The sequence below is a fragment of the Agelaius phoeniceus genome, chromosome 29 (genome assembly GCF_051311805.1).
Source record: "Agelaius phoeniceus isolate bAgePho1 chromosome 29, bAgePho1.hap1, whole genome shotgun sequence".
Lineage (NCBI taxonomy): Eukaryota > Metazoa > Chordata > Aves > Passeriformes > Icteridae > Agelaius > Agelaius phoeniceus.
Genome location: NC_135293.1, coordinates 4,534,904 through 4,560,983, shown reverse-complemented (window position 1 = coordinate 4,560,983; position 26,080 = coordinate 4,534,904). Strand labels below are relative to the sequence as shown.

General features: G+C 50.0%; 1 protein-coding gene across 2 annotated transcripts in view; it reads right to left on the bottom strand.

Annotated features, from left to right (window-relative positions):
- Nucleotides 1-1,060: 1,060 nt before the first annotated feature.
- Nucleotides 1,061-26,080, bottom strand: part of BTBD2 (BTB domain containing 2) — a 27,666-nt gene continuing 2,646 nt past the window's right edge. The window contains exons 2-9 of one of the 2 annotated variants that reach the window (XM_077191547.1): nucleotides 20,073-20,192; nucleotides 16,481-16,637; nucleotides 12,759-12,864; nucleotides 11,763-11,960; nucleotides 7,588-7,780; nucleotides 5,951-6,038; nucleotides 4,578-4,724; nucleotides 1,061-3,685 (exon numbers count right to left, since the gene is read on the bottom strand). In XM_077191547.1, the coding sequence (XP_077047662.1) occupies nucleotides 3,524-3,685; nucleotides 4,578-4,724; nucleotides 5,951-6,038; nucleotides 7,588-7,780; nucleotides 11,763-11,960; nucleotides 12,759-12,864; nucleotides 16,481-16,637; nucleotides 20,073-20,192 (1,171 nt within the window). In that variant the 3' untranslated portion in view covers nucleotides 1,061-3,523. The remainder of the gene's footprint in view (nucleotides 3,686-4,577; nucleotides 4,725-5,950; nucleotides 6,039-7,587; nucleotides 7,781-11,762; nucleotides 11,961-12,758; nucleotides 12,865-16,480; nucleotides 16,638-20,072; nucleotides 20,193-26,080) is intronic. The other variant, XR_013185572.1, reaches the window with a different exon arrangement.

Sequence of the window (26,080 nt, the reverse complement as noted above, 5' to 3'; positions counted from 1 at the left end):
GAGAGCGTTTGTTCCATTGCGAGTTTAGTTACTGCTTTAAAACCAAGTGTACAGATATGGCATTTCAATTTCTCTGATGCTTCCTGGAAGCCATAGAATTTAGGGGCTTTTTTTTAATAAAAAACAAAAAAATAAAATAAAAAAAAATCTTTAAAACCCAACACGTTCTTCTGTGCTTCATTGTGTGACTCCCAAGGGGGAGGACATTGACCAAGCACCCCCTTTTTGTCGGAGGCTCCCTCAGCAGTGGGTGGGAGCAGCCCCAGCCCCTCGCAGGGGGGACCAGGAGCCTTTCCTGGAGCAGCAGAAGGAAAATCTCGGGGGGACAGATCAGGGAACAGCAGCACAGCCGATGGCCGTGGGCAGTCCTGCAAAGCCCGTGAGTGAGAAAGGTGATGGTGCAAGAGGGCGATTCCCAGCTGAGCCCGGTGCTCCTCCAGCAGGGACCCGGGCTGGGCTGGGCTCCCCCTGCTCCGGGCACTGCGGGGCCCCCAGGCCGAGCTCCAGCACAGTTTGGAGCCCTGGGAAGCTGCCCCTGGCCCCGGGGCTCACGTTCACCACGGCCCCACTGCTCCCTCGGGCAAAGGGCAGGGCTCTGATGCCTCCATGGAGCTGAGGGACCACGGGAGCTGTGCTGGGCACAGGAGCAGAGCCCAGCCCTCATCCCTGCTCCAGCAGCCCCTAAAGCCTCTCCGTGCTGGGAATCACTGGCCAGAGGATTTGCCTTCCCCCCCAGGCCTGGACCCCCAAAGGCTGGGGCAGCTTTTAGTGCATTTAATTGTCAAAAACCTCCAATTCAGGTTCAAGAAATTCAGTCATAAAATGACATCTCCCACCCTGTGCCATCCTGCTGCCCTCCTACCACCACCTCACAGCTTGAGGGTCTGGACTCCCCAGCAGTGATTGCCAGGCTTCAGGAGCCCCAAGGGTCTGGCTCATCCCACAGCCCATGGATGGGAAGCTGAGGACCCCACACCCTCAGCTGGGGGAGATGGGCCAGGAGCCAGCATGGCCCAGATCTCCCCCCACCATTCCAGCAGCCATCATTCTCCAAACTTCATAAAGACAACCTCGATGTCTTTATTGTTTTCCTATTTACAAATCACAAAGCTGGCCAAAAAGCAGAGTGTGAACACGGGACGAGAGCATCGGATACATTCATCAAAGAGCACAGGAGCCGGGCGGGGCCCGCTCTGCTGGAAGGTGACGTGGTACAACAGAATGGCTCATACTGCTGGGAACAGGCATGTCCAACAAGGAATTACATTCATCTATCTACAGAAGCCAGAATTGCATCAAACTGCAGAAAAGCCATAAGAACAGAAGTTGCTCAGCTGTAGTTCAGAGTTTGACTCCTCTCCCTCCGTGACAGGACAAGCTGCCAGACCTGCCCCGGGCAGGGAGGGCAGGAAGGTGGGATTTGGGACGAGAATCTGTGTAACAAAATAATCATGAGAACAACAGAACTTCCAGGGAACAGCCAGGGAGGTCCCCCTGCAGCTGGGCAGGGCCTGCCCCAGCCCTGCTCACAGAGCCAAGCTCTGCTTCTCTCAAATTCCAATTATTCCACTTTTTCCACCTGTACCTGATGCCCCGAGGTGCAGAACCCAGATCAGAGCCCCTGGGAAGGTGCTACCCCAGCACGAGCCCTGGCTGCCAGCAGTGACATTGCCACCACCCTTGGGAGAGGGGTGGTGACAGAAGCAGGCACAGTCACAGACAGCCTGACGGACACAGAGTCTGTGAATCCATCCCACAGCCCTGTTTGCATTGCACTGAGTTGGGTTCAGTCACCAGGTCGTGGACCCAGGTTGGGATTTTTTTTCTATTTTTTTCTATTTTTTTAGTACTGGCCATATTAGAACCATCCCACCTGGAAGCAAGCTGACAATGCACAGCTCACACCATCTCCCTGGAGCACAGAACACACTCTGGGCATCTCTAACAGCTACTGCTGAGGAGGTGCAGGGCATTCCCAGGCTGCTGCTGCAGGGCTGAGGAGGAGACTGCAGGCAGCACAGCCCCAGGATCCCGGCTGGGGCAGCAGGAGGAGGAGGAGAAGCCGTGCTCCAGCCAAGGACAGCCAGGTTTCGACTTCCAGCAGTGAAATCCAGGGGCAGCAGCTGCCCAGAGAGTGGCAGTGGCTCCGTGTGCTGGAGCAGGAGGTTGGAGAAGGGGCCCTGAGGCAGCACCACCCCAGCCAGTCCCACGCAGACTCTGCTGGCTCTGCTCTTCCTGCCAGGCTGAGCTTAATTCCAGAGGAGGGGAGGAAGAGTCTCGTGGTCTTCACTCGTGGGCAGTGAGGGTGGGGCTGGTCAGGCAGCCCAGGACCAGCCACGGGGAAAAGCAGCTGGGCCTGAACAAGGGGTATCTTCAAGGTCACCGAGCTCCACAGCTCAGCAGGTGATGTTTGTGATCCCCCTGCTGTGCCTGGCCGACAGGCAGTGTGCAAACACACACCAGCACAGAGAATATTTCACCTTTTCCTGAACCATTTGGTAAATCCTTGTCCATCTGCTGCATTCTAGGTAACAGGCAGGTGCACATCCAGCCTCTCCTCCAGCTTCCATCAGGGCAGCGGGGGTGAGGCAGCAATGCACAGGAACAGAGGGAAATGCATGGAAACGTGCATGGAAACTGCAGGAATGCCCTGGAACAGGTGAGGCAGGTGCCCTTCTGCTTCAGCTGACAAACCCTGGCACTCTGCAAAGGACAACGACCAGTGACAACAGAGCTGGGGCTGCTCAGGGGTGAGCTGAGCATCACCAACACCTGGGAAGTGCCAGGGGTGTGGAAGCAGCACCACGGGGACTCAGAATGCAGGAGGAGCTGCCCCTCACCACTCTGCAGGGAGGTCACCTCGCTGCCACCAACTGCCCGAGGTGAAGATTGTCACAGATCGGTGGGGAGAGCAGGAAAATGCCTCAGTCCCTCCAGAGGAGCTCAGCTTTGAGGTCTCCAAGCCTGTGTAGTGCTGGAACAGCAAAGCCTCAGGGAAAAGGCCACTTCCCATGAGTTTGAAGGCGGCTCTGTGTGCTGAGGCTGCTGGGAGGGAGGGAAGGTGCTGGACACGGGCTGGCCAAGCCCTGCAGTGTGGCCTGGACTGCTGAGCTGAGGCCACCCAGCCCTGACCGAGTCTGTCTGCAGGACCATCTCCTCATGGCAAGTGAAACCACAACCAGAGCCACTCGTTGCCTTGTTTCTGACCGGTGGAAAAGCATCTACATTCATTACAGTCCAAAAAACGCACGTTGTTAGATAGGGTTAATCAGGAGTGAAAAACAACAAGCCACAGACAACGTACAAATGGTACTGGGACACCAGCTGGGCTGCACTGGGACACCAGCTGGCCTGGCACCTGAGAGCAGCAGCAGCACTAGCACAAGGCAGAAGATGAGCTTTGAAATGATTTCACTGGGACCTTTGGCTAGTGTGGCTCCAATTGGTGTGGTCAAACTCAGCCAGAGATTTGGTTTGGGAGGTGGCAGGGAAGAGCCGAGTCCAGGGCGGGCTGGCAGTGGCACTATGTGTAGAAGATGATCTCTGGGATTTGTCCATCCTCCACGGAGGTGCCGTTGTTGTTCCCAGCCGCGTAACAGAACGTGAAGCAGGTTTTGGCTCCCGTTGTTGGTGATTCATGGATCACTTTGCGCAGTCCTTTGGTTCCATAGTGGGAATCTGGACCCTGCAGGGGTCACGGAAGACAAGGACAGGTCAGGGCCCTGCTGCTGCCCAGGATCTCTGGGTTGGGTGGGTTTGGAGCTGTTGGGATGTCAGTTCCTCCCTTCTCCTCCTGGATGTGCACCTCAGGTATTCTGACCTCAATCCCATCTCTATCAGAATTTAACACTTAGTTTAACCAGGTCTCAACAGCTACATATGAACTTTTTGAGGCCACTGCAGCAGGCTCTGGATTACACACTGCAGGACTGACAGCTCAAAAAAACCACACCAAAAAAATCACCCCATCCCCTCCCCAGTGAAACACCTGCTCAGTGCTGTGAGACAAGTCAAAAACTGTCACAGACATCTTTGATGAAAAATCCTTTCCTTAGGATTTTTCCTCCTGAGAAGCTGAGAGGCCTCAGGAACACAATGTAAGCAATGGTTATCTGCTGCTGTGGAATGCAACAGGTGCATCTGGGATTGGGCTCATGTGGTTGTTTCTAATTAATGGCCAATCACAGTCAGCTGGCTCGGACTTTCTGTCTGAGACAGAAGCTTTTGTTATTCATGCTTTCTTTTTCTATTCTTAGCCAGCCTTCTGATGAAATCCTTTCTTCTATTCTTTTAGTATAGTTTTAATATAATATATATCACAAAATACTAAATCAAGCCTTCTGAAACATGGAGTCAGATCCTCGTCCCTTCCCTCATCCTCAGATCCCTGTGAACACAGTCACAAAAAACCAGCTCTGAATGCTGGGGGTGAAGGAGCTCATGGCAGCAGCAGGACACACAGAGACCTTGGAGATTGCACCACTGGCCTTGAAGGACACAGAGCAATGCCCAGGTTGCACTGATGAGCTACAGCAGGTGCCCTCACCTGCCTGCAGCTGCCCCCACCCTGTTGGTACCTTCAGAGTAGCACAGGCTGTGTAGTTGACGTTGGGTAGAATCTCCACAGGCTCCTTGAACATGACCCGGAAGGTGTTGGAGGAGCCGTCGCAGCTGAAGCCGGTGTCATTCTGCCCCAGGACCGTGTTGCTGTCTGTGTGGATGATCTGCAGCACAGGAAGGGTCAGCTTTCATCTGGACACTGCCCACAGGAGTGTCCCTGAGCTAGGCTGAGCCCCAGGCACTCCCAGACTGACCAGCCCTGTGATGACTGCACTGTCCATCACTTGTGTCACCCATCCATGCCATGATCACAGAGCCACAGAACCACAGAACCATGCTTGGGCTGGGATGGACCTCAATGATCACAGGATTTGGGTTGGGATGGACCTTAATGATCACAGAATTTGGGCTGGGATGGACCTTAAGGATCACAGGATTTGGGCTGGGATGGACCTTAAGGATCACAGGATTTGGGCTGGGATGGACCTTAATGATTACAGAATTTGGGTTGGGATGGACCTCAAGGATCACAGAATTTGGGTTGGGATGGACCTTAAGGATCACAGAATTTGGATTGGGATGGACCTTAATGATTACAGAATTTGGGTTGGGATGGACCTTAATGATCACAGAATTTGGGCTGGGATGGATGTTAAGGCTCATCCGTCTCTAACCCTCCTGCCAGGGGCAGGGATGCCACCACTGTCCCAGGTTGCCTCAAGCCACATCCTGGACTTGAACTTTCAGGGCTGAGGCAGCCACAGCTGCTCTGGGCCCCTCTGAGCTCAGCACAGAGCTGTGGGCTCATGTCCCCTCCTCACCCCCAGACTGGCAGAGCACTGCAAGCCCACACTGTGCTTAGACCCTTCTCCCCCCAGAGCTCAGGGCAGCAGGATGAGCCCTGGCAGCCAAGAAGAAATGCTGACAGCCTGTACTCATGACACCAGCCCTGTGTGCTGGAGTGACTCTCCTGGGGACAGTCCTCCTGCAGTGACCCACACTGGGGTGGCACAGGGGCACCCAGAGCAGGCACAGAGCACCCACGGGCTCCACCTGCCCTTTGGACAAGATCATCATGGACTTGAGACAACTGAGCCTCTCCCAGCATGCTCAGGGTGGGAAATCATGCACAGCTGCTTCCCAAACTGCCTCCAACTGCCCCAAAGCTGGAGCAGAGCTGGGGAGATGCTGCAATGACGTGTGCAATGAAATCAAGAGCAATAATCCTGCTGATCCCCAGTGCCCCATCTGGCCCCTGCCACATCTGCCAGCCCCCCTGCCCAGGGACACACACAGTCCCTCTGAACCTCAGGTTTTGTTACAGATTCACTAAAATGTGTTTGTCAGCCCCTAAAACAGCCGGGGTTTTTAAGGTAGCAGAGAGAATTACCTGGATATTTACTTGGTAATCTGTTGGCCCGTGTATGGATCCGTATAATCCAAACCCAACTACAAATATCCTTTTGTTTACTGAGAACCTGCAGGAACAGAGCAGGAAAGTCAGTCCAAACCTGCCACTCCTCTATTGCTCCAGTACAAAGCTGATACACAAATATCTCCACTTGTGCTGATTTTATATCTCTGATTTAATCAAACCTACACAGACTTAAGTGCAGCCCTTACTAAGAGGTGAAACCCTGCACAGAAACCATCAGCTGCACACTCCCACCTCTGACTGGTCCAGTGAAACACAAAGCTGCACAATCCCATCCTCAAATTCAGGGTCCAGGCTCAGGAAGTGTTTCCAAGTTGTGGCAAAACATCAGCACCCCCAAGTGCCCTCCAGGCCCAGGCAGGGCAGCCTGGGGGTGAGGAGCAGTGCCCACTCACAGAGCTCTGCCCAGCAAACACCACTGGGGATTTCACTGCTGAGCCCTGGGAATTGTTCACCTGCTGCTGGGTGTTTGCTGCATTCCAAATTGACCAAGAGCAGACATAAGGATTCAGCCACTCCTGAGTGCAGGAATCCCTGCTGCCCAAGGAAGAAGGGGAAGGGTCTTTGCCCCACTACAGCTCCACCTTCTCAGGCAGCAGAAGCCTCAGGGTCTGCCAACCTGCCAACAGCATTTCTTCATCCATCCACCAACTCTTTCAGCCCTGCAGTGTTTCCAGAACAAACACCTGGGGCAGGCTGGAAGCCTCAGCTCTGCAGCCAGCGTGGAATATTCAGTGTTGGAACTGACCCTGATGCTGCAGAAGCTGAACCTCAAGTCAAACCCAAACTCCAAAATGTCTGTGAGTGTTAGAGGTGGGAGCAGGAAGTGTCTGGAGCTGGCAGCAGTTCCCACTGCCAGGGGGGAATGGACCAGAGGATCTCACCAACAGCTCCAGTGCAACTGAACCATCTTAAAAGTTGTGAAGAGCTTCATTGCTGTGAGTCCCCTTCCACCCACGATGAAAACAAAGCAGGGAAGAACCCCAAGGCTTCCTCATTCCCTCCTGTCTTGCTCTCTTTTTCTGCTTTGGGAACACAACCCTTGCAAAACACCATTTTCCAGCCACACCTGCCAGTCTCTGTCACTGGAACTGGGCTCTGCTGGTTGTCCACAAGCTCAGGTCTGAACAAACTGGGTGTCAGCAGAACCTTACCCCAACCCCTCTCTCCAACAGGAGAGGTTAAGGGGCCTCAACCAGACACTTCAGTGCTCCACACTGACAGCAGGAGCAGGGACCAACCTGATGGAGCACTGCTTACCTGTCCCCCCCAAAGCATGGCAGGGGAACAACTGGTGACAACTCATTTATGTGCCCCTAAGCTGCAGGAAGCTCTTGGGGGGTTATTTCCCTCCCTTTCCAGGGGCCTGTGCTGGGAGCCACGTTTCCTGGAAACCTTTGCCAACAGAGATGCAGAGTGGCAGCACCATGGAGGTCAGTGCATCAGGGCTGGTTCTGCCCAGCAGAACACCTTCCCTGTGGGCTCACACGGGGGAAATTCGGGGTCTAGCACAGAACCTTGAGTGTTTAGAGCTAGAGCAGTGGGAAGCTCAGGAACACGAGTCCAGGGGTGGGAATGGGCGCAGAGCTGACCTGATCCTGTCACTCGTCCCACTGTACCCCCAGCGGCTCTCCACCTGCTGGAAGCGGCTGATGCTGCACTCCTTGCCCCGCAGGCAGCACCGGGGCCGGTCGATGAACTCCACCCGCGGCTTCGGGTTGACGGTGAAGTGCAGGAACAGGCTCACCACCTCCCGGTCCGTCAGGATCCCCGACTGGGCAGGCCCTGCAGAGGGGAGGGAGGGGCACTGCTGTCAGCCTTAGGGAACCACAGGGTCCTGGAATGTCCTGGTGTCAGGAGGGACCCTCAGGGATGATCAGTGCAGCCCCATCCCTGCACAGGCACCCCAAGAACCCCACCCTGAGCAGCCCTGGGAGCTCCTGGAGCTCTGGCAGCCTTGGCACCATTCCCTGGGGAGCCTGGGCAGTGCCCAGCAGCCTCGGGGGGCAGAACCTTGCCCTGAGCTCCATGCCAAGGCCTGGCCCAGCTCCAGCCCTTGCTGGGCTCCTGTCCCTGTCCCAGAGCAGAGCTCAGCCCCTGCCCCTGTGCCTGCCCTGGGCAGGAGCTGCAGCCCCCAGGAGCCTCCCCTCAGTCTCCTGGGCTCCAGCTGAACCAGCCAAGTGCCCTCAGCTGCTCCTCAGCCCTTCCCCAGCTCCGTGTCCCTCCTTTGGCCACTCTCCAACAGCTTTGGACCCTTCTGGTATTGTAGGTATAACCTCTTAGATCTTAAGACATTGAAGGAACTCCTTAATCATGAACATGTTTGAATTAGTTCTTTCTCTCCTCCCTATTTTGCCCTTGTTAAAAGGTTTTTGCAGAGCCCCATCTTCCTGGAAATTAAAAGTTGTCATCTTTTTGCTCAAAATTTTTCAGTGCCCACAGTAGCATAATTTTCAGTGTTCTTGTACCAGTATGTTTTTTTTAGCTTCAACAGGTGTTTTTTGTCTCTTGCTTGTGCAGATGTAGCTGTTACCCAGCTTTTATTCTGGTAGATTGGACAGGTGTGGTACTGGAGCTGAACCAGCCAAGTGCCCTCAGCTGCTCCTCAGCCCTTCCCCAGCTCCAGGTCCCTCCTCTGGGCACTCTCCAACAGCTTTGGACCCTTCTGACCTTGGGGGCCCCAGAACTGCATAAGCAGCAGGAATCCTCTGGGATTTTCATGAGGAAACAAGTCTGACCTGCAGCTGGCTCCAGGCTAAACCCCCATCACAGATGGGATCCCAGTGGTGCATCAGGACATTAAATCCCAGACAAAGGTGCTGCCCTTTATCCACAGGGCAGTCATGGGCTGCAGAGCCTTCATGGAACATGGAGCTGTGATTAACTGCCCAGCTCTGTGGAGCCCAAATGCACTGGGCTACCAAAAAAAACCCAAAAGTACACAGCTGGTCCTTGCCCCACTCCTGGAAATGCCACCACTGGTAAGAGACAGGGATTTCCAAACATCCACACTGGTGGTTCAGACAGGAGGAGGACCATGGAGGACCTCCTCAGACAATGGAGGACCATGAGGAGGAGGGAGAGGGACTGTCATACAGTTACCATCAACTCAAAAAGTTCAAGAGAATTTTTACTCAAGACAAAGGTGGTTCAGCTCATTCCTTCAGGCATTTAATCCACATCTTGCATTTGAATACCTTTATTGTAGAACCTTGGGAAAAATGCTAATGATTTCAGCAAGAGCTGGGGCATGTTCTCATCTTTTCTCCAGTAACAAGACATTTTTTCCAGAGTGATCACAGAATCCCAGACTGGTTTGAGTTGGAAGGGACCTTACAGCTCATCCAGTTCCACCCCTGCCATGGCAGGGACACCTCCCACTGTCCCAGGCTGCTCCAAGCCCTGTCCAGCCTGGCCTTGGGCACTGCCAGGGATGCAGGGGCAGCCCCAGCTGCTCTGGGCAACCAACTCACTGATCTAAACTCAATCTTTGCAAACTACTTGAAATACTTTCAAAAGTGAAACTGGATAAAATTAGTCTGTTAGCCCAACACTCAAAAGCTTCTCTGCAGCTGTTTGCACAAGGCTTTCAACAGAAACAAGACCATTGAGTAGTGGGGAAACAACAGCAGTTAAATGTCCTTTAACGTGGGGAACAAATGCCCAGCTCCTTGTAGGTCCAAAACTACTTGTAGCTGGTTAAATTCAGCTTGATATTACCCAGGCATAACCTGGTCCAATGATGCAATGGGGAGAGACTCAAGAATTCAAGAAGTCGACTCCTTAAAGGTAAATGAACTTCTGGATACTTTGTTCAGCAAAAAATCAGCCTCGTTGATGTGTCTGAACTTATCCTGTGTTGTTGCAACTCACTTCTCAATGATTCAAATTACCTGCTCTAAGGGGAGGGAGGGACACATTTGCCAGTTAAAACATCTTCATGCAAAACCCCACGTTTGATACCAGATTATACAATAAACTGGTGAAACCACTGCTGTAAAATTCCCTCTTTTCTTGGCTTTTGGGAGAGTGGGGTGTGGAGGGGAAAGGTTTCTCTCCTCTGTCTCTGCTGTGATCACCAGAGAAATCAGAGTCACTAAGAAACTCAGAAAAAGGACAAAGCTGAAGGAATTCCAAGTTAATTCCTTGTTTAAGGAACAGCTGATCATTGCAGTCCCCCAGGTTTGGGGATTTTGTTCATTTTTTAGGTTAAAGTGGATGGAGAAAACTTAGAATTTCTCTTAAAGCACAAAGGTCCAAGTAGGACAGGCAGTTTGTGACAGACAACATGGGGAGGGGCACTGGCACTCCCAGCTCAAAGCCTTCAACCCTAACATGCCAAAATTAACACTTTCCTTGCAGTGAGAGAATGATACAAGGTCGCAAGGAAGAACTGAAAGAAATGAGATCTGCAGAAAGAGACAAAGGTCTCTGCTTCACTGAGGAAAACCACGTTCCCTAAGGCCACATCACAGCTGTGACAGGCCAAGCAGACAGTGGGGACCAAGTGTAAAGCCCAGATTTTCCTCTTACTAACAGCCCTCCTCACGTGGGAACAGGGACATGAAGGACTGAGCAGCTGATGCCAGCACTGCCCTGAGAAGTGACCTGCAAAGGAAGGGGTCAGTGCCCCTGTTTGCTCCTGTGTACACAGCACTGCAGCCTAGAACAAGTGACAGTCTGGAAAATGGCTCCACTGGGTCTTTTTAGCATGAAAACTCTTTAAGCCAATTGCCAGCTTCCAATCCCCGGGGAATCCCCAGAGGATGAAGTGAAAGACAACAAGCAATGAAAGGAAAACAAGGCAATCTATAGTCCAAGCTGTGAAATGAGTTAGACATCTCTGTGGATCAAGATCTTAATGTAAACTTGAAAAATACTTTGAGACACAGACTAAACAACACCAAGCCTGCAGCTCAAAGGACATTTTCAAAGGTTTTGAGACATGGGGCTCTGCTCAGAACAGCATTGGCAAAACAGGGCCAACACCACCACAGGCAGAGGATGGGGAGAAACATTCCCATTTCTCTTTGGGAACAGGATATGATCAACACCAATTATTTGCAACTTCATCAGCTTTGTGTAGTTTAAACACTCGGGATGGCTGGGAAGGGGAGCAGGTGAAGCCCAGTTTGGATCTTTGCTCTCAGCTGAACGGGACAGTAACCATCCACCCATGCTGTGAGAGCAAACACAGCTGTGAGCCCCCTGCTCTTCCCAGGGGAGCACCACAGGCTTTAAAATGAGAGAATGGGCATGGATGAAAACGAGATTCAGACAGTAGATTTTGTAATCATGGAATCACAGGAGAGTGTTGGAAGGGACCTTAAAGCCCATCCAGTGTCACCCTCTGCCCTAGGCAGGGACATCTCCAGGCTGCCCTGTCCAGCCTGGCTGTGGACACTTCCATGGATGGGGCAGCCACAACTGTTCTGGGCACCCTGTGCCAGGGCCTCACACCCCGTGGCACTGGAATACTACAGAATTATGTGTTATTATACTTCAGAATTTCCTTCTGACATCCAGTCTAACCCTGCCCTCCTTCAGGAGGCCATTCCCCCTTGTGCTATCACTCCAGGCCCTTATGAAATGTCCCTTTCCAGCCTTTTAGGGGCAGAATGAGGGAAAATGGGGAGGAATGCAGGGGGAACCCCATATTTAAATCACTACAGCATACACAGAGAAAACCCTCTTTGGTGTGACTTGACTCTCTGTAGCTGAGGGAAAGCAAAGACCAGGATTGCCAGAAACACCTTGGTTGAGTTACCTGCTGCAAACTCCTCAATAGTCATCAGTGGGAAGCGGATAAGGGAGAGAGCTTTGCCCAGAACCTTCCGCTTGTTCTCTGGAATCACCTGGAGCTGCTGCCGCTGACACTCGGCCTCGGACCAGCGCACGACGGCGTTGAACAGGCGAACCTCCCGGATGCCCAGCGTGTCCCTCTCCAGCACTGCCACCAGCGTGTCTGCAGGGCACCACAACAGGCACAGCTTCAGCCTCTGAACCCCAAACCAGCCCCCTGCACCCTGCCACGAGTACCCCGTGCACAGCCAAGGGAAAAGGGGAAGCGGCTGAGCCGACAGCATCTCCCAAAAGTGCTGCCTGCAGCCTCTGAGGAAGATTTATCTGAATATTCCATCAGCAAGGAGCTCACTGGAGCAGTAAACAGAGCCCATTGAATTGGCATGTTAATGCAAGTGCAGGAGGATGAATTGCAACTTGCTTGACGTCAAATTTGGATGAAACAAGCAGCATGAAAGCCAGAAGGTGACCCGTGCCTTACCTCCACAGCCCATCTCATTAGAAGAAGGTTAAAGCCTGAATTTTAATGTTCATTAACTGTGCCCAGCAAGTTTGGAAACTGCAGACGGTAATTAAAATAGCCAGTCCTTGCTTCCAAAAACACAACACCTTCTTAACTCCAAAACCTGACAAAGACTTGGGGAAGAAAGCCAACTCTACAAAAAAAGGCAAGTTTACACCCACCCAAAACCTGCCAACATCAACAGGAAGCAGGCTTTGTGTCATGCCCAGAAAACTCAAGTTGCACCAAAGTAAGCAGATTCCAGGGTATTTCTGCAGGCAAGGCAGCAAACTCTTTGGCAAATTCCCTGTCTCCAGCCACTTTGTGCCAGAGACTATTCAACTGATTGCTCCTGAACAGCCAAGCCACAAGTGCCAAGCATTATTAACCTGTAACAACTTTGGAGACAAGCTGGTTATGAAAGCAGGGAGAGAGAGGGAGGGGTGGAAAAGAGCTTACCCAGGTCAATGTCTGTAAACCCCTCTGCATTGAGGGCATCTGAGGTGTTCTTGTCTATGTTCTCCAGGCACAGGCTGGCCAGCTGGGGCTCATCAAACAGCCGGGCCTAGGCAGGAAAGAGCAGTATTAACAGAAAAGGTATTTTCAAGTTTACTCTAAGAACCCCCATTCCCCTCCCACAGCCCATCTTCATTAGCAATACCATGCCTGACTGCACCAGGAATCCACTGGGCCTTTCACAAGCAGTTAAGCATGACAAGGCAAACACTAGAAAATTCTGTGTTTGGCAGCAGCCCTGGTTCAGCTGTGCATGTCTTCAGGCACGTCTTTGTTTCAGCACAGCCTGGGTGCAGGCACCAATCGTGCTCTCCAGCACCACACTGACCCTGTCAGCTGAGCACAGGCAAATTTTACTTCATTTTTCTATTTACAAGAAAGCTTTGCCCAGTGACTCCAGGCCTGCTTGCTGTAGGAATAATGCAGAGATAGCTTATTCTGTAAGAACAGCCACACTGATCTTGTGCATTAGCAAGAAAAAGCTGTAGCAGTAGTGCCTGTGTGTCCTGGGGAGCCCTACAGGGTACACAGCCTGCTCAGTGCATTTCCATGTTTTCCACAGAAAGAGCTACTCTAATCCAGTTACCTTAAAGAATTTGTCCCAAAATAGGTTACTATTCCAAGAAAAGCCTTACACAGCCTGGAGAGCTGCTCAGATTTTCTCTGCCCACCTTAAGTGAAGTCTTGTAACAATTTTGCTGCCATTTCAGATCACCCTGGACTGCCACGTGTTAGCAGCCCTGTGCCCAGCATAAGCAGAAATGGGTGGAACACACAAAAAACACTAAATGAGCTCTTACTTCAGTGCTTTGGTTTTGCTGTTTAGGAAGGAAGTGCCTTGACTTCACACCTAACAAGAATACACCAGACTTGAACTCACTGCCACAGGTAAGGCTTAAAACTCTTGGGCTGGGAATTCCATCACTCAGGAGGTGCCTTCCAGCATCTTCTGCTTCACCCCCACTTGTGGCACGCAGAGCTCAGCAAGGCCAATCTTTGTGCTGAGACCTCAAGTACAGGAAGCTGAAACAACAATTTCTGAGGGCCCAGGGAAACTTCAGCAGTTGTCACCTGCTCCAGGGGCTGGAGGGCTGCCAGTGCCTTTACACTCTTGGCATCAAGAGCTGGGACTGACTCAGACTTTACTACTGGAGTGGCTCTTTGGACACGTGAGGACTCCAGTTACACTCACAGAGCTCTCCCCCACAGCAGCTCCAGGCAAGCTTTATTTCCTTGCTGATCAAAGTGACACTTGGATGTGTGTCTGGCATGAAAGAGGATCAGAGCTCACTAGGAAAGCTGTTTGCCTCTGATATTTCTGCCACTGATCAGCAGTTGCTTGAGACAGCCAGTGACACAGCTGCTGGACCAGCAGATTGGGCAGGCACACACAAAAGGAGGTATGGGGCTCTCCCTGGGATCTCAGGTCCATGATCTCAAGACTATAGGGCAGTGTCTTCTACAAGATCTATCTCAGGTCTGTAATTTACTGAAGAGGGTGTTGGTTTGATGCAGTGAAAGCAGAAAACAGGTAGGTTTTCACACTGCAGGACCAGGAACAAGAGGGCTGTGAGAAGAGATCCTTTCAGTGAGGTGCAGCCAGTCATCAAGATCAGGCACATTTCTCAAGCAAGACCTGCCTCAAACAACTCAGACTTGATACAGAGAAATAGTGAACTAGATGGGAATCATCACTGATGATTATATGAATGAACAAGCCACAAACAAAAGGCATCAGGAAAGCCTTTCCCCATCTGGCATTTCACGTGCCTCAGTGCTACTGAGAGAGTGCCAGGCAGTATTTTGGTTTTGGCACCTGAAGCACAAGGATACCTTCCTCCTTTGCCAAAGAAGGACCTTTGTGACCTGTAAGGAAGTCACCATAAACCGAAATATTACCTTGCCAAAGCTACAAACTCAAGTGCAGAGACACAGGAAGCCACACAAAATCTCTGCATAAGGAATACCACCAAAGCCAACACCTCTAACCCCTCATGAGGTAATGCCTAGCCTAAGATTCCTCCTCAAAACTTCAGTCTATGGCAAAGATCTGTTCCCAGCTCCTGGCTAACAGCTCCTGATCTTTCAGATTGCAACTGCTGAACCCAAAGAAGGGGAAAGCTGCAGCCAAGGAGCTGCAATTGCCCCAGCATGCATCAATGGAGCACAGATTTGGCTACCATCGCCCAATCAAGAGCCTTCAAGTCCTGAATCTGCCTCTGGGAAGTGCAGTGTGGATCCCCCCTCGTCTCAGGGGCTGCCTCATCTGTTCATGGCACACGGAAAAGGGCCAGGTTAAAGAGGATGGGTGAAGAAGGAGGCAGGGAGTGTTGCAGCAGTAGCTGAACCTAAGCAGTGACAAGTATCTACAAACACCAGTGTGACAGGGAATTACTTTGAGAACTGATCCAAATATTTAAACTAAAAAAAATAAATAAAAAACCCCAGCCTAATCCTGAGCAAAGAGCTCAGCAGTGACTACTTCAGGCCAGCACTGCTTCAGTATCTGCACAACTGCTGGTGTAGCCACTGCCATCCACATGGTACCTACAGGCAGAGCCTGAGACACCTGTACTCCTGATGAGGGGAAAAGTCCAGCAGACAGGAATGCTGGTGAGACAGGCAAGGCCTCAGAGCCAGGGTACCTTGGTGTGCTGGTTCCCACCTCAGTGCAGCTGGGAAACTCCTCTGCAAGCTCTGTTTAACATCAGACATCACAGCAGCTTTCCTGAGCTGGCTGCTCAGAAATATCCTCCAGAGCTACTCCAGTCTGCACATTCCCTGAAGGAAAGAAAGTTACACACAAAGCCTGTGTCCTTCTTATTCCTACAGCACCCAGAACAGGGTGTCCCTGGCAGTGCCATCCACCTCACAGATGACAGCACTGTGGATGTCACCAATATGGCATCAGCTGTCTGAGAGAGAGTGACAGGGCCAGAGAGAGAAGATAGGGCTGGGAAATGGGGATGAGTGATGCTCATTTAATCAACCTGGATGCAAAGTCTGATCTTTTCCAAACTCAGCAGAAGTTGTAAACACTGTCTCCTACTTTGCTGCTTCAAGAGTCAAGTGGAAGGTGGAGGAGCCCAGCCCTCAGAGACTGGATCAGACCCAGGGCCAAGGAACAGCTGCTCTGACACTCCAGCTCTGTGAGTGCAGGAGGTGGAGCTGGAACAGGCTGAGGAAGAGAGCACCTTGCTCCTCTCCCAGGAAAATAAACCAAAGCATTCATGAAAAGGTTTTCTTTCACCCCCACTTCAGGAAAAGTATTGCACAAAAGTCCTTCAAGGAATGGCTGAGCAGCCAGACACAGCACTGAGAGAAAGCTCAGCATTACCAGTCCTGATTCTGTAACACACGGAAATCCTCTCATTCCACTTTTCTTCTTGGCAGATGAAATCTTTCCACCCTGTTAACTCCATCCCCAGCTCACACTCTGGAAGGAACCACCTGCCACAGTGAAACAGAAAGATCTGAAACAGCAGCAACGTTTGCTGTATATGGTTCTTTGTAAGAACCTGCTCAGCAGTGCTGGACTCCTGTGAGGAAGAATTCAAAGCAAGCCAGAGCTGCTCCACTTTGGATGATCAACTCTGGAACACCCAGAAAATTCCCATTTTCTGACTGTGCTGGACCTTGCTGAAGGCAGAGGATCACAAACTCACCTGAGTTAATAGCATGAATGCATTGTCTGCTCTGAGGTTTTTTTTAAGAAACTCCACACAATGAGCTTCAAGGGCAGGAACTGCATATTTCTTAGCTGTGTAAAGTGTTGTCATAACAGTCTCTGGTCCGATCTGAACTTCGTCTGAGTAAAGAAATCTGCAAACATGCAAACAAACATTGCTGTGGTGAATTAAGGTAACAGGGTAAAACCTCTTCAATTCATAGAAAACATGTTTGTGCCTCTCTGCCTGTCATTCTGGTCCATTTCCTCTATTGGAGAGGTAGAAGGGTTTTCACATCCTTTCCACTGACTCTGGTTTACCAAGATTTTTTTTTAGCAGACATTTTACAGTATAACTTTTAACAGCTGGGATTTCCACTGAAGAAGCAGCTCAAACTGGCTTGCATCTCACCACCAGTGAGCTCTTAGCCTACCCCTTATACCAGGCTAAAACAGTCTCTGGCCAAGGGCACCCCTTAAAATTCATATTTTTGGCTGTTCAATTAGAATAAACAAGGGCAAAGATTCAATCTTGCCTGCCTCCCTCAGAAGAAAAACTCCATTTTACACTACTAATTCAGAAGTGCTGAGAAGCACTCAGACATACCCATCTACTGCACATGAGGTGCTTTACCCACACTCTCTCATCTCTTCACAGATTGAACTGTTCCATTTCATGACACAGATGTTTAAGTACAGCTCACAGTGTAATTTCAGCATAAAGCAAGAGTTAACTGCAGTGAAAAACAAGGACTGCCATGCTGCAGCAAAGCACCAGCCTTCACTGTTAGGCCAAAACAAGGAAGCACATTCATGATGTGAAAAACAAAGGAAACCTGACTGAGCCCCCTTGTACCTGAACTCACTGACCAGAGACAGCAGGAACTGAGGCTGAGCTCAGGAAAATTAGTGATGCAGTGGTTTAGTCCTTATTCCAGAATTCCAGAATGGTTTGGCTGGGAAGGGACCAGTCTTGTTGCAGCCCCTGCCATGGGCACAGACACCTCCCACACCTCCCAGAGGCTGCCCAGCCTGGCCTTGGGCACTGCCAGGGATGCAGGGGCAGCCCCAGCTGCTCTGGGCACCCTGGGCCAGGGCCTGCCCACCCTGCCAGGGAACAATTCCTGATTGCCAAGATCCCATCCAGCCCTGCCCTCTGGCACTGGGAGCCATTGCCTGGCTCCTGTCCCTGCAGGCCTTGTCCCCAGTCCCTCTGCAGGCCCTGCCAGGGGCTCTGAGCTCTTCCCAGACCCTTTTCTTCTCCAGGCTGAACAGCTCATGCAGAGTTTTTTTTACTGTATCTCCTTTAACCAGTGGAGCATTTGCCAGTCAGGATCTCAAGGACACAAAGCACAGAGATGCAATATTGTGTTAACTGTGCTTGGCACTCCTATTCCAGGGGATATTTTGCAAACTCCAGCAATGTTTTGCTCTGCATTTCTCTGAAGGGGACACAGCAGCAGGTTGTGTGGCTGCTGTTCCTGGAAGCTTCATGCAGCAGCAGGGCTCATCCAGGGGGATGCCAGGCAGCATTCCCATCTGCAGCAGAGGAGCTCCTCTCCTCCAGCTAGAGAAGACCAGGATGGCATTCAGCGAAGCATCAACAGTGTGATCCACAGGCAGGGAAGCACTCTCACTGCTGAAAGCAGGCTTTGTGCTGCTCCAGGCATTTGTCAATAGCAGCATCATGCCACAGGTTAATCAATGTGCTTTGCACACACCCTTTCCCAGCCCCATTTGCACCGAGCAATCCTTTCTATTCCAAGATTAACAGAACAGTGGCTCCAAAACCAGTTATTTGTTTACTTCAGTAACTGTGTCAGTATTTCTATTTACCACAGTCCAGTGGGTAACAAGAGAGACAAGAGTAAAAAACTGTGATACTGTGAAAAAACCCAGTATCAATTTAAAAGAACATTTAGACTGTAAACCCAGACCATCAGAGGTGTTCTCATCTTTGGGTTAACATAATGATAATAATAATGATAATGATAATGATAATAATAATAATAATAATAATAATAATAATAGTCTTACACAATTACAGCAGACCTATTAAAGGTCACTAGCCCACAAACTCCATCACAATCCAGCATCCAGATGGGACCTTCTGCAGAACATTCAGGATGGGCACTTGGTCCCTGGATAAGCTTCTGCTCCTACAGCATTAGATCATGGCTTGGACCAAGTCCAGAGACATATGTAAGGATCAGCTGCCATTCCAGATCAGTGTTTGGAGGGACTGGTTTTACTCCAGGAACTCATACCACATACTTGGTCAGCTGTCTCCTGGAAAGCAGCACCCAAACATCCTCTGGTACAAGCTCTGAGCATTTTAAAAGCAATTTAAAAATTCATTTCTAGATTTAAGCACCCCAGATGTCACTGGACCATGGGCACAGCTCAGAGGCACTGAGGTTATCCAACTATGACTTCTTCCATAAAAAAATGTAAATATTTCTGTTGAAATCCACCTAAACTTCTGTCTTTTGAGATGATGGGTTCTCTTCTGAAATCACTCTGTTTAATCAAGTGCTGAAATCTCAGCACTGGCAGGGAAACATCAGGACTTTTGCCTCTAAATCACTAGATATTTGGGCCTCACAAATACCTAGTGAATTTGTGAATTTGATTTAAAGATAGTTACAAGCTCTGCACTCCAGAGAGATCCACATGGCTGATAGGCACACACCAATTAGAGGGATTCCCCACGTGCTGGTGCCTGCTTTAAAGCGAGCCAAAGGGGAAGGGGCTCGGGGCTCCCAATTCTTTCTGGCCTTTCATTCTAGCCCAGATCAATTTTAAAATATTCCAAGACAGCACAGGCACGACCAAAGCACTTTCTGAAGGTAAAGCAAAAAGTGTGCCAGAGCTATAGATAGTGACTGCTCCCAGTAGGAAGCGAGTGGGGAACATGTCAAGAGCACAGGACTGGAAACCCCTGGAAGTAGGTTACAGAAATCCTATAGAAACAGGACAATGACTTTCCAGCATCCATTCAGGATTGCTGCTGGATGTTGTACAGCACCAGCCAAGCTTAAAGGAATTGGTGAATAGGATGTTACAGCCCCTTCTTCCTCCTCCTCCAGCACACGGACTTGCAACACACACTGGCAATGTAAATTCAAACCCAGCTCTCCAAAAGAGGGATAAAACCCACACAAAGGCTGATACCACATGGAATGGCTGAGATTTATTACACACCCCTGCTTACCTGTTACAACTTGCTCACGGCCTAAACAAGCTCCAAGTGTTTGTAACTTACAGAGCTTTCAAAAGATCACTTTTCCCCTCTTCTCTCAAAGAGCATTTAGGATGAAACCAAACCAATTAGTGAATAAGAAGCTGTAACACAATGGCCAATATTATATATTTATATATATACTTTTTTTTAATGCAGTAGACTTTTACCCAAGAAAACAGGGATTTACCCCCAGCAGTTAAATACCATTGAACAGATCAAAGAGGCACTTCACTTTGGAAATGAACAACCTCCCTTCTACATATACTTCCCTGCTTTCATTAAAACCATTTTTTTGCTACACTAAATCTGTGCATCCCAGTTATGCTGTGCTTTAGAAGCAGCTTACTTGAGCAGAGCTAGGAAGGCAGCAGGCTCCACGTCAGGCAGCTCAATCTCTGTGGAGGTTGTGGCCATCCCACCATTGAACATCGCATCGAAGACAGCGCTGCCCACGGCCAGCACGAACCTAACGTGGAAAAATAACAAACATGCAAATAAAACCTTATGTTAAATCATATTTATATTCCAAAATAATCCCAGGCTGGTTGCTTATCTCCAAAGCCACCCTCAGGGAAGGCAAATCGTTTGTGGAGTTAAAGCAAAAGTGTTTTGCAAGAGCAGGGAGGGTCAGGCTTGCTGCAAAGCACCAAAGCTGCAAGGAACTTCCTTCTGAGCCCTGTCCTACAGCACAGGAATGGCTCCCCACAGGCCAGATTTTGGGAATTATGGAATAGAATACACATGCTTTGTAAAGCCCCTGTAGGAGCCTATGTGTCATCCCAACACTGAGAAGCAAAGGAACAGCAAAGTTAAGGAGTTCAAGTTCTTCCAGTAAACAGAGCCCCAGTCTTGCTGCAATTCCCCACAGTCACCTATTGGAAACACTTATATAAAACTTGTCACCCACAGGCCCAGGCACACATCTCTGGTGATGGCAGAGCAAGCTCCCAAAACACAAAACTGCACCAGCAGCAGCACCAGGAGCTGCAGAGCCCAAGCCCTGGCAAGGGAGCTGCCCTCCCCATGGTGCTGAGCACTTCCATGGATAACCTGCTCTGGGCTCAGCCCAGAGGGAAGAACAAACCTCCCCCAGAGCAAACCAGCACAGAGAGGTGCACACAAACCTCAGCACTGCTGGGAGCTTACATGGTAATACTGGCACAGAGAAGGATGCTACAGCTCTAAAGAGACTGAAAGCAGGAACTTGCACAAAACAGGTTTGATACCAAAAGTTATGTCCCAGCACTCCCATGCAAACAAGATGATCCCCTCTCCCAACAGACATCTCCTGTTTCAGGAGGAGGCCCAGGCCTGGGCCGCTGAGGGGCCTGTGTACATTTAAACTACTGTACCTGCCTCAGGACTTAGAAAGCCATTTTGAAAACTTTCTTGCTCAAAAATACAGGAGTGAGCTTTTTGCCATGAAGGATTCCTGTGTCTGCCACCACGGAGCTCCCTGAAGTTAAACTGAAGGTCACAACTCAGCACAGAAAGGAAGCAGAGCAGCCCAGGCTGCAGGAGATGACTACAGCCACTTTTCTACCAACTAGGAAAAGGAAAAAGCTGGAATATTCCAGGTTCTTGCTGCAGGGGTTTGATGCACACTTCCAGAGAAGCAGCAAGAACTGCAGGCAGAAATCCACAGAAGACAGCAGGCATGGGGCAGAAACCTCCAGCCCAAGGAAAGTCCAGCACTACGGGGGAATTTCAGTCAGATTTAACAGGAAATTAAGTAAATTAAGTAAACTTTTAAAAGTAGGAAATTTCCATTTAAACAATGTTTTCTTTTCTCGCTTTTCCCTCCCCTCCCATCCAGAGGAGGCTTCCCAGGGATACAATGGAGTGAAGCTCCATGGATGTGCCAGGCTCATTTGCTGTGATGGAGTTTGGCTGACGAGCTGGCTCATTGTTCCTGATGGGCTCAGGGAGCTCGGGACAAACCACAGTGGTTACAAAAAAGTACACACATGCATATTTCTGTCAAACCATTCTCAAGAAAAATGTCAAGAAAAATAAAAACCTTCCTCACAATACCAGAATTGCCAGATGAAACAAAAATCCTTGTTCCTCCAAAAGCAGCGATGGTGGCAAAACAATTGCCGGCTTTGTCTGATACTAAAAATTAACATATATTAATTGCACTCTCCAATTTTCATTCTCACAGCCAGCACAGTACAGGTCCTCAATGAGCAAGAGCTTTCAGAAGCTATTTGAAAAGGGCATTCATTTAAAAAAACTCTCAAATGTTTGCTTCCATTTCAGTCGGGAACAAATCAGTCAGATTTTGTAAACTGCTGAGCCCTAATAGGATCCTGGGAGGTGCCAGAGAAACCCAGGACTCCACATTTGAAGTTCCCTTAAAACACTAAGAGAACATAATTAACATAAGAAAATCCCTCTCTCTCTCCAGTGTTTTCTTAAGCTGCTCTAAAGACACTCCAGGAAAAGCAGGGATGCTCACCACTCCTCCTACACCATCCACCAGCTTCCCCCAGCCATGCAGGTCTGCAGCAGGAAGAGATGGGATTTGTTTTAGATGGGAAAATCCAACAGAGAGTTATTTTTAAATACTTTTGTGGCCAAAACAGAGTGGACTACTGAAAGGAGGCAGAGAAATAAGGAGAAATAGAACTAAAGAATTAAGAAAGCAACACCTGATTTCTCCTCATTCCCTCTACACCAGGAAGAGCCAAAGTAAACTGACTGTCAGTGGTAAGAGTCACAGGAACTTCCTTGAGGTTAATTTGTCTTCAAAAGGATCCAAAGCTGACTACAGGCTGTGGAAGGCCTGCAAGAAAATGTCTTTCCTTCTGCTATTTTGTTTCCTGTCACAACTTTCACTGCTTCATGCTCACCTTGGCACCCCTTGTCACCTGGTTTCATCTGCACACCCAGCAGTGCTGCTCCCTTTCCAGGCACTACAGTAACACCAATAACAAAAGAAACCACTCAAACCCACAGCTACCCCACTGCTGCTGAACAGGTCCCCCCTCCATCTGTACCACTGCAGAGAAACCTTAAAATATCTATTCCAGAAGAGCTGGCACAGGAACACAGCAACACATGACATGCTGGAGCTCGGTGCCACCAGAGGTGATGAGAAGCTGCTGCTGATGATGATGGTGTGCTGGCTGCAGAGGATGCAGACCCTGGGTGAAAGGAGCAGCCCTGCATGGAAGCAGGAGCCATGGGACACAGGAACTGTGAGTGAATGCATGCCTGAGAAAAGCCAGGATGGGCTCAGAAGAGACTCTTGGAAACAACAGCCAAGTCTTACTCAGGCTGTCACCAAGCTGTAGATCTCCCAGGCTGGAGCACACACAGGGCTGCATCCCCACATGCTCGCCCTGCTCACTCTCAGGCCCTATTTTCTGGCCAATTAACAAGTTTAATTATGAGACCCATGGAATTCCTGGCTGACGAGGTTTAGACATTTCTAATCCCATTGATACTGTGCTCGTTGAAGCAGATCTGGAGAAAGACAAAAAACCTTCCCCTCTTACTGCTGGGTCTAATCAATGTGTTGACCTTGGCCATGCTGGTGCCATGAAGCTTCGAGGCAGCTGCTCGGCCTGGCCTTGACGTCAAAAACAAATTTAAGGCCATCCCATCTTCTTCATGGCTGATTCAGCAGCAAGAGGGAATGAGCTGAAGGCTCAGAGACAGGGCCTGCTCCAAGGTAGGCAAGGAACTTCCACAGGGTCTGGAGTCTCCTCCATGTGGGAAACACCTGATCTTCTCAGGGCTGCAGATAGCTGGACAGGTGACCCTTCAGTCAAACCCATTCACACCTTTTATCTTCAAACTGGGCTCTCACACAGGAAATGAATGTTTTATTTTGTCTTAGCTGCTTAGCAGCTCTTAGCTGCTCTGGGAGGTTTCTTTTGTCTGTTTCTGTGGCTTGATTCGAACTGCTGAGCCACAGAATCCCAGATTGGTTTGGGTGGGAAGGGACCTCAAAGCCCATCCAGTGCCACCCCTGCCATGGCAGGGACACCTCCCACGGTCCCAGGCTGCTCCCAGCCCTGTCCAGCCTGGCCTTGGGCACTGCCAGGGATGCAGGGGCAGCCCCAGCTGCTCTGGGCACCCTGTGCCAGGGCCTGCCCACCCTGCCAGGGAACAATTCCTTCCCAATACCTAATCTAAATCTCCCCTCCTTTCAGATCAGGGCCATTAACTGAATTTTCCAGGTGCACTCAGAAACACACCTGAACCTACAGCTCTGTCAGAAACCTCTTCTGGCACCAGCACCTGTGGACAACATCACCTGTGCTCACTGGGCACACCCCACTTCATTACCTCAACCTACAAACCCTCCACATTCCCTCAGCTCCATCCAGGAGAAGACAGACCAGGAATCACCATCACTTCCAGCTCCCACAGGACTGTATCTCTTGGGTTATTTGTGCTTCCCAGGCTGCTGCTAAAGCCATTCCCAGCACACCATGAAGTCATATCAAGGATGACAGGCAGGATGCTGCAGACCATTCCTTAAGGCACCACAAGGAGCTGTCCAAGAACTCTATTTAGGAGTTGCTCCTCCTGCACCCATGCTTGGTACCTGGCCTGGTTTAAAAATTTACACAATTAAACCAGACTGCAGAAATACTTACCTGGGAACTGTGCACTATTGTGCTAGGGGTGGTTTAGATTGGATATTAGGGAAAATGTCTTTACAGAAAAAGTTGTAAAGCACTGGAATGGGCTGCTCAGAGTGGTGGTGCAGTTACCATTCCTGAAGTGTTCAAAAAACATGGATGTGGCACTTGGGGACATGGTGAATATAGTGGTGCTGGGCTGATGATTTGATTTGATGATCTTAAAGGTGTTTTCCAGCATTAATAACTCCATGAGTTTATGATTTCAGACATCTGACAAAGCACCAACACCTGCCCTGGCCACTGAAACAAAACAGCACCTCTCCAATTGAACCCATGGCTGCTTTGCAACTCAATTCCAACCCAAAGTATCTTCAGCTGTAGAGGTGCTGTGGGAAAACTGAGCACAGGAGGGGTCTGGGTGGTTTTATTTTCGGCTCTCTTATTTCTGAAATAACCACAGTACTTCATAAATCACCAGGATATCCCAGCTGTAACATCACACGGACAAGTTTTACTAAAATCTCTAGAACCCTTAGGTGGGATGTCACACCATGACACACTCCATTCTATCTTTACCACCCAGAGCACCAGATGAATTTCATAGCAATTAAGCAGCATCTCACTTCAGGGACGATTTTTTTTTTTTCAAATCTTCATTTATTTTCCATTTATTTCTGGGCTGAACAGCACCTGTCCCCACCCAGCAAGCCTAGTTCTCAGGACAGGACCAAGCTTACCCAAATACTAATTAAGCTTCAAATTATAAGAGAGCAAAGCTGACACCCTAAACTCTAAAACCAGCCTAGAACAAGTGTGGTTTGTTCTTAAAGTGAGAGAAAAGGGGGAAATCTGAAGGGGGAACTTCCAGTAACATGAGCACTTAGGAGAAAAGCAATAATTTGAAACTGTTTGGAACAAGGCTCCCTTTGCCAAGCACCACTTCCAGGTACACCAAGGAACCTCCCTCACCCAGTTAAAGTTGGTTCCATCTCTGAGCTCTTCCTTGGGACGAAGAGGGTGGCATACATGGATTCACTGGAGCTCCCCCAAGGAACCAGCTGAATGTCAATCAGCCACATCAGATCTGCATCATCCAGGTGGAGGCGATTCCCAGCTCCTCTGAGCTGCAAATTCTTAAATGGCAGCTCAGCCCTAAGCATTAACCACCACGGGTTGTTCAGGCCCAGGTGTCATTCTCAACACAGCTCTTCACGGTAGTGGATTAACCCACAAAACACAGGGCTTCAGAAAAGATTCAATAAAGGTCATTTTAAAATTAAAATGTTCCACCTGAAATTTGGGGTCTTGAACCATTGCTCCTTCATTTCCACCCCCAGTGGTCTCACAGATTTTGGTGATCCCTGTCAGCAGGGATCAGGCAGATGAGGGAGACTACTCCTCCTCTCCTCTGCTTCCCACCAAACCAAGAGTTACTTCCAAGTGACACCCAGGGATGTGGGGTTTTCCATGCTGCGCCTGTCCTACTCACTCCATCCCTCTGGATAAAACACTCTCACCCAAACCCTGGATGCATCCTGAGCTGGTGACCCTGAGGAGAGGCACAACACTGACCCAAGGCTAGGAGAGATCTGGGACAGCACTGACTGACCACAGTGGGGGTCCTGTGCTCAGGACGTGTCCCTGAGCAGGGGGTGAAATGTGGGGTGCAGTTATGTGACCCCCTTTTCTCTCTTCACAGGGGAGGTGCAGCAGCTCAAACCCTGCACCACTGTACCCCCCTCCATGGCACATC